Here is an 8,196-nt window from a genome sequence, read left to right as displayed (position 1 = left end):
GACTTTTTGTTTTCGGGTTCTAAATACCATTGTTCTTTATACAAAAATAAAAATAAAATACACCCACGTCCCCTCTCCTCTCCCTTCCCCTACCTCCACAACCCCTTCCCCAACCACAGAGCCGAGCGGATTTGTGCACGAGCAGAAGCACCACTAACTACAATTTAACATAATTTAGCAAACAATGATTATAAAGAGACCCCTGGCAGCCCAAAGGGATCTAAGCAAAGGTTGGAAGCTTGATTTGTCAACAATGACACGTCATGCTGGGGGCTCTTGTTCTAGTCGGATCTAAAATGCATACAACTTGATGGCATCGCAACTGACTTGCTAGGTTGTGCTCTTAAGCAATACACCGTGAGGTCGGCTAGCATGACCCGGTACAAGAGCAAACCACCCGAAACGACTGGAAAAGTGTTTGACCGGCCTGACGTAAGTACGAGATATATCTTAAGCACAGCGACACTAAGCCTATCTCGCCCAAACTTTCCATCACCCCTCCTCCCCCATCTCACCCAAACTTTTCTCACCTAGTCAGTAGAGTTTTTGTAGGCATGACAATAGGATGAGGTGGAGTCAGATTTTGCTCTCCCCACCCCCATCCCGATTGAGAGCGGAGCGGGTTAGGGGTCAAGTTTTATGAATTGAGGATAAAATATGATTCTTAACCCCTAGCTCCGAGGGTTCAGGGAAACCCAAAACTTCGCTAATACTAATTTTTTATTTAATCTTATTTTTATATATATTTGTCTAAACAAATCATGTTGGAAACCCATTTCAATTCAAATGATTAATACGTCAAGAATATTAGAAATAAAGAAATTAAGAATTAAATCATAATTTCTAGCGAGTTAAACATTTTATCATAATTCTAATAATATCATTAATACATTCGATTGAGTTCGAAGATGGGTTTTAGGCGGGTACTATTGTATTAGTATCCCGAAACCCATTTCTATCTTTGTCTCTTTTGATTTTTTTTTTCCTCTTTTACTAAACTAATTTAAAGCTAGTTTTTCTCATCAATTTGGAGTGGGGTTGGGGATTTCCATGAGTTTGAGTTTAAGTATAAGGAGTTCAATTTTACACCAATATCACCCAATTTTCACCCCCTTTAATGTAAAGGACTAAAACGACCTCACCAATTTTCACCCCCTTTACTATTGGGTTTCGAAAACTCGAAAAGTGATGTAAGTTAATGTTCTGGGAGACCTGAAACCTTATCATTTCACTTTCTTTTAGGATCTAAAACCTGTAATGTATTTCCTTGTTTTACGTTCTGGGAGGTGTAATTCCCAGGATATAAAATTGTGTGTTCTCGGATCTTGAAAACTGGGAATTAAGAAGCCTATGATATGTGTTTTGGGTTTTGCAATTCCAAGGAGACAAACTTAAATGATTTTGAGAACTTGAAGACCCCTTAATATATGCTTTTACAGGTTTGGTTTTTAGAACCTATAATTGTTTAAACTAATTCGAGTTCTAAATTTTAGAATCTGGTACTTTCAATACATATTTACATTCTGAATTTTAAAATTCGGTATGTCAAAATACATACCGGGAATTAAAAACTGAAAATATTTACTTACAAAAAATTGAAAACCCGGAAAATATGGATCTAAATCACCTAAGAAAGTAGAGTGCGGAGAAAATGAAGGCCATGCAGAACGCGATGGAAGAAAAAAAGGAAGAATAAAATGAATGGAGTGTGGAGAGAGTGAGCGTGGTCGGGTGGTGAGGAAGAAGAAAATGAAGGAGAAAGAAATGGAAAGAGTTTGGTGTGATGAGGATGACTAGTGAAGGGGGAAAATTGAGTGAGGGGAGTTGTTATTGGTGTCACTCCCACATTTGTTCATGTCACATCTAAAGTGGTGAAAATACTAAAATACCCTTAATGAAAAAATAACTTATCCAAATCACCAATCACCGCACTTTCAACTGAATTTCTCTCCCTAAACCACCCACCACCTTAACTATTCTTCTTCTTCCTCCCTAGCACTGGAACAATCTCCCTCCCCTCAAGGTTCCTTCTTCCTCTCTTCTCCATTACCCGTGGCAAGCACGACTCCTTCTTCCTTTCTTCTTCTTAGTTGCCGTCGCTCTTCGCTTCGTGTGCATAGGTAAGCAAGATCGCTGCCTTTATCGTTTTCTCCATTTTTACGCACGTTAAAATACGTTGTGTTGGATTTCCTCGTACTTTAAAATGAGTTTCAAACACATTTCAAAATGTGTTTGAGTCGTACTTGAAAATGCCTTACGAATGCATTTTGAAAGTGCAGACGAAAAAAATATTAAAGATTTTCTAATATTATAAATTTAATGGTGACACAAATAGACAGATGTGAGAGTTACATCTTTTTTTTTTTGAACGAAAGCAACATCATATTTAGAAACAGCTTCAGGAGGAACCTCCTCGATCCAACTAACCCGCGAATGAGGGTCACATCAATAACAACGCCCTTAGTGAATTATATGCCTAAACTTGTGGGATGAATAGATACCGGCTGTACGTCCAAATTAGTTTAATTTCATGCATAACACGCATCATCAAATCTCCCACTGGCTGCAGTCTTCTGTCTTGGTTCTCTTTCTTGGCTTCACAACTCACAAGCAAAACCGAAAAAAGATCTCGAATAGCTACTGGCGTGACCAACCACACTTGGTACTGAATCGGGGGTGGGGGGTTTCGTGCAAGGCTGTCATGCAACAAAAATAGCTACTTAAGTAGTAGAATTTTCAAGACTAACCCAACTCAACTGATTCCCAATCTGAGATTCAGCTATGGTTTCTCCATCCATCATTTCTCTTCCTCTCATCTTATACCTCTCTTTCTTTTCCTTCTTCTTCGTCTCTCCCTCTCAATCTCACAACAACAACAACAACAACAAGGTTTCATTGGCCTTGTACTATGAAAGCTTGTGCCCTTACTGCTCCAATTTCATCGTCAATTACCTCCCCAAAATCTTCACTGATGACCTCATCTCCATCGTTGACCTCAACCTCGTTCCATGGGGTAACGCTAAGCTCAGAAGTGCCACCAACTTTACCTGCCAGGTATTCTACTCTACTCTTTGTGTTTGCTATATAATGCATGTTTTGGCGTTTTCTCATTCATGACAAAACTGCTGCTGATTTTATCTATTTATGGATGAGTATTGTAGCATGGTCCGAATGAGTGCTTGCTGAACACCGTTGAAGCGTGTGCAATTGCTGCATGGCCTGAACTGGTAAGAATTGCTCTGCCCCTTTGGTAGTTAGAGGCACAGAGAAAACAATGAACTAACTGGGAACATGCATTTTTTTTTCTTGTATTTTATTTTTATTTTTGAAAAGGGTTATTTTTTAATTGGGATGAGGAGCTACTATAATGATTAGGATAAGCTGAAAGATAATAAGTTTATGTTTGGTTTGATTTCACTTTATCACTTATCCCAAGATATCAACGCAGAAACTAGAATTTGTCACGTTGTGTTTAATGTGTATTGAAGAAGCAAGATTTTGCCACTCCGAGTTCGATTCCCCGATCACTTTATTCCCCTTGTCTCAGCATTACAAATATTTCTTTCGTCATATTTCTGTTTTGGATTCCCCTATCACTTTATTCTTGTTGGTTAATAGCCATAACCTATCAGCAATGGCCTTATTTGTTTTAAAATTACAGCAAGTTTTTTACTTTTTCTGAATATTTTAATGTTGCGGATCACTCTTAATTTGACCATACTGTTTTCGTTATAATAATACTTTTCAACTTTGCATGTATATCACTGTTAGAATATTTATATATTTCTGGCCTTTTTGCAGAGCAAGCATTTTCCTTTCATCTATTGTGTTGAGGATCTGGTGTATCAGCATAAGAACAATGAGTGGGAGTCTTGTTTTCAGAAGCTGGGTCTGGATTCAAGACCTATTGACCTTTGTTATAAAGGTGAAATTGGAAAACAGGTTAGTGCTTTTCTCTTATTTAGTTTTAGTCCTGGAAATATCATGCTATCATAGAGATATAAGTATGTATATTTTCCATTTTCCTCATCCGAAAGATATTCAAGTGTTCTTAACGTTTTAAATAGCCTTTCTCTTCTAACTTCTTTTATATGAACCTTGAAGTTTTACCGACACTGCTAAATGAAACATGATTGTTGAAACTTGACAATTAATCATGCAGATGCTGAAAATTGGCGGGACTTTGATTTTTTATTTAAACAAGTTCCACCAAGAAGAATAGATAATTGAATCTCAGTCATGTCAAATAGCAGGAACTGTTTCTATTATGTGAAATTTGTACAGCATATATGGTGCTAGTTTTTGAACTGATATCTGTTGCCAGTGACAATGCCTTTGATCTGGTATTTTTCCTGTGGTCATCTACTACTTGTTTTTGTTCAAGTTGACAAAATCAAATAACTAATAGAAACTTATTCTAACAATTATTTCAAAAGGTTGGTCCTGGTTTTGGTTTTTGCAGAACACTCTGTTATATGATATTTGAATTACCTTGTATTCATAAATGATTTAGAGCATCTTTTCTGCAATATAGCTTCTAAACAGTAATTTTTATTCGTGATAATTTGACAAATTCCTTTTTCCATATATTCCCTAATTTGGAAAATGTTAGTGGTTAAAATGATCTCCAGCTACTAACAAAGATACAATAGATGGGCTGATTCTATAGATCCCTGTTTGTCTGAAATTAACACTATATCTAAATGGTAAGTAAAGATATAACAGATGTGCTATATAACTTTTACCTTCTTTATGCAGCTTGAGCTAAATTATGCAGCTGAAACAAAAGCTCTGCAGCCTCCTCATACGTATGTTCCATGGGTAGTTGTGAATGGAAAGCCTCTCTACGAGGTTAGTTTTGCAATTTTGTATCTGCCCAATTATACAATATTCCCTGTGTTTGAATTTTTAGAAGCTGTATAGCTCTAATAAACAAACTATTTATAACAATAAAATTTATGCTGTATACAATGAATGATGGAAATTCAAAATAATTTGCAAAATAATTTTGCTGCAGGATTATGAAAAATTCTTAAGCTATGTCTGTGAGGCTTATCAAGGCACACATAAACCCAAAAGTTGCACTAAAGCATCATACCTTAGTAGTGATGTGAAAGCAATGCCCAAGCATTCAGTTTCTGATATGGAAGAGTGATGCCAAATTCAGGTCAACCTCTATATCATGGATGCACCAGATGAACCTTGGAGGTGCAATATAGATGTGCCAAGCTGCTTATGCTTTAAAAGCAGTTTGTTCATGGTATATGTTATCCCAAGAGAAGTGCAAATAGATATTACTTTCAAATAAAAAACCTTTGTGTATATTGTAGTTACATGATGGTTGTATGTATGTGCAATAAAATGTTTGCGCGATTATCACATTTCTTAGTTCTTACTATCCCCTCACCCACAAACGAGAAATGGTAGTGTCTAATTTACCCCATGGTGTTAAGTAACACATTGCAAGATAACATTTAAGATGAGTGACTTGAGAATTTCACCACTTTTTACAAAAAAAAGTTTTAATTGTTTTGTAAAAAGAGTGCTATTGGTTCACCTAGGATGTGGTTATAATCTCATGGGGGTAAGTTGGACAAGCTTTTATATTATAACTAGTTGAATACCCGTGCATTGCACGGGTGACTTTATTATTAAATTTGGGTATTATTATTATTATTTTTATTTTTTTTTAATTCCTGGAGAAAATTTACACAAAATACCTCTTATGGTAGTAATTACCCAGTTATTTTTGTCAAAGCTCCTGTGATTCAAGCAGTTTCATGGGATCGAAGATGGTTTCTTGGGGTCAGTCACGCCGGGGCAGGTGTGTGATTACTGTAATTGCTTAATTCGATGGTCAAATCCGGAATATGTGGTTATTGTAGTGATTGATGAGTGATATGTGAAAGTTCTGTGTTGCCATTTCCTTGATCTTCTTGCCATTACTATCGTATATGAATTTTTTTTCAGAATTTTCTAAAAAAAATTTATAATTGCCCAAATATATTTTTAAGAACTTTGTAATTGCACAAATATAGAAATATTAGTTAGAAATATATATATATATATATATATAAAGTATTTTTTATACCATGAAAAAATATTTTTAATGGATTTTTAATACTTTGTTTATGGATATCATATATTATTATGTTCTAAAAAAAATAAGTGATGTTGATGTTAATTGAGAAAAAACTTTTGGATTCAAAAGAGGTCATGTTTTATCACTTGTTGACCATGTTAACTTTCGTAGACGTCGAGCAGGGGTTTGATTTGCTTGCTGGTTTTTGCTGTGTATATTTATAGCTCTTTTTTGGGAGTTGCTCCCTAAGATGTTGTTGGTTTGGTTTTTTTTTTTGTTTTTTTTTTAGTCTTTGATTTTTATTGTCCTTGTCAATGTTTGGCTGATATTTTTCGGGGTTGGTTTTACTTTTAACTGAATTTTAAAACTATTTTTTAGGATAAAGTAAAACTTTCTTAATCAGAAAGCGATATTAGATTGTTTATGACATTAGGAAATTAACCAGGAGACCCTCTTTAACTCATGTATGGACATAGTTATACAAAGCTAACTTTGTTATATTGTTTTTCACAACATTAGCGAACAACTTCACATGAACCAAATTGCAGGCAGGCAAAAACTTGACTAAGGTCCTTATAATCCTTCACAGTTACTGCAAGTGGGAGCGTGATGCCCCTCGTGATTTCCACCCGTCATGTAACAAAAGAATATGTATTTCATAAATCAGAGATGTAAACCCAATTGGATGACAAATATGGATATCTCATCTCAAGAACAGGCTCTCGGCTAGCATAGAATCCAGCGTAAGGACAAATTGGGAGCATGTTGAAGACATGATCTGACTTTAATCATCCCTTACAATTAGGTTGAAACCAACAAAATTCATGACGTATCCATTCCTAGGATAACATCTAGGTTCTTAAGAGTTAGGCATACTAGGTTAGTATGGTACTAGGATAACATCCTATGCTTAGTCAAAGAAACAGTTAGTACTCATCACAAGATAGCATCTAGCATACTATGCAATATGATTAAGCAATAACTTCAATCAATTTTTAAGCGAAAAATCGCTTGCAGACAATCAATTTTCACTCTTTGCAGAGTCACACAACCTAGCACAGAAGACCTATTCCCCAACAACTCCCGAAAGACTCAACCTGGCTCTGATACCACAATGTAACACCCCGATTTCGGTGGCGTCACTTTAGTAACCAAAAGTAAACTTAATGCGGAAAAACGTGAATATTTTTTTTTCGATAATAACTAAGACAAGACTGAATTAAATAAAACCCAAATGCGAAAAGCAATAGAACTAATATACAATATATAAACAGCCCCCGCTGTAAGTAACAACCTCGTCACGAGTAAACCTCCAGTGACGGTAATAGAAGAGTAGCGCCCGTAGGCAATATGTACAAACCGAATATAAAGGTAAGTGTCCGCAACACTTTCCCTCAAAACTGAGAATAAGCTGACCCAATGGCCTGAAAATAAGACCTCCTAAGTCCAACCAACTCTCTGTGATTCCCATAAGGAAACCACACAAAAAGCTATAGGTGGGAAACTACCCTGTTCCCAAAGAAAACAAATGATGTTCAGAGCTAAGACTCTACTCCTACACTAATCCCATCTCGAGGAGCTCACACCAGCACTAAAACCTACATGCTAGCATGATCGTCGTCCGAATTTGAAATCCAGAACGACCTAGTCTATGTACACCATCCGTCCTCCTCTCGCAACCGCGATACGCTCCATTCCCGTATCTCAACCCTAGTTCCTCCCGAAGGATGAACCATCATGAATCAGCCCGCCGAAGACATCTGACAAAGGGCGTTTGTTCGCCAAAGCACACACAGAAGACGCGAGGGTCAACTCTAAAGAACTATGTAGATAATAAACCCAATAGGTACAAGTAATAGATAGCCACTTAGGCTTATAGCTAGAGATGTTATTCCTAGGGTTGCATGTTCCATAATAACATAAACGCAATAATAGCAGATAGCATGTTCCAAATAGGTTTAACAATTACCAATCACACTCAACAACTAAATTAGTATGCATGTTGCATGATATGTATGCAGGTTAACCCAGTCAACCAATATGCAATCCGGAACGGATGGACATCAACGGATCAGCCCTAGCACCAGCCACGGTGGGACCATTTCGGCCCGCGT

The 8,196-nt window shown here is 36.6% G+C and overlaps 1 protein-coding gene across 1 annotated transcript; it reads left to right on the top strand.

Annotated features, from left to right (window-relative positions):
• Positions 1 to 2,572: 2,572 nt before the first annotated feature.
• On the top strand, positions 2,573 to 5,455 carry LOC130723864 (gamma-interferon-responsive lysosomal thiol protein-like). The gene is made up of 5 exons (XM_057575007.1): positions 2,573 to 3,054; positions 3,162 to 3,227; positions 3,802 to 3,942; positions 4,759 to 4,851; positions 5,018 to 5,455. The coding sequence occupies exons 1-5, from the start codon at positions 2,782 to 2,784 to the stop codon at positions 5,153 to 5,155; spliced, it is 711 nt and encodes a 236-aa protein (XP_057430990.1). The 5' UTR covers positions 2,573 to 2,781; the 3' UTR covers positions 5,156 to 5,455.
• The last annotated feature ends 2,741 nt before the right edge of the window (positions 5,456 to 8,196 follow it).

This window comes from Lotus japonicus, chromosome 6, assembly GCF_012489685.1.
Source record: "Lotus japonicus ecotype B-129 chromosome 6, LjGifu_v1.2".
Lineage (NCBI taxonomy): Eukaryota > Viridiplantae > Streptophyta > Magnoliopsida > Fabales > Fabaceae > Lotus > Lotus japonicus.
The sequence above is the reverse complement of the archived record's forward strand: the minus strand, read 5'-3'. Positions and strand labels throughout refer to the sequence as shown.

Coding starts and splice junctions, on each gene's coding strand:
- LOC130723864 (XM_057575007.1), top strand. CDS start 2,782: ATGGTTTCTCCATCCATCATTTCTCTTCCTCTCATCTTATACCTCTCT. Junction 3,228..3,801: donor TTGCTGCATGGCCTGAACTG/GTAAGAATTGCT, acceptor GCCTTTTTGCAG/AGCAAGCATTTTCCTTTCAT. Junction 3,943..4,758: donor AAGGTGAAATTGGAAAACAG/GTTAGTGCTTTT, acceptor TTCTTTATGCAG/CTTGAGCTAAATTATGCAGC.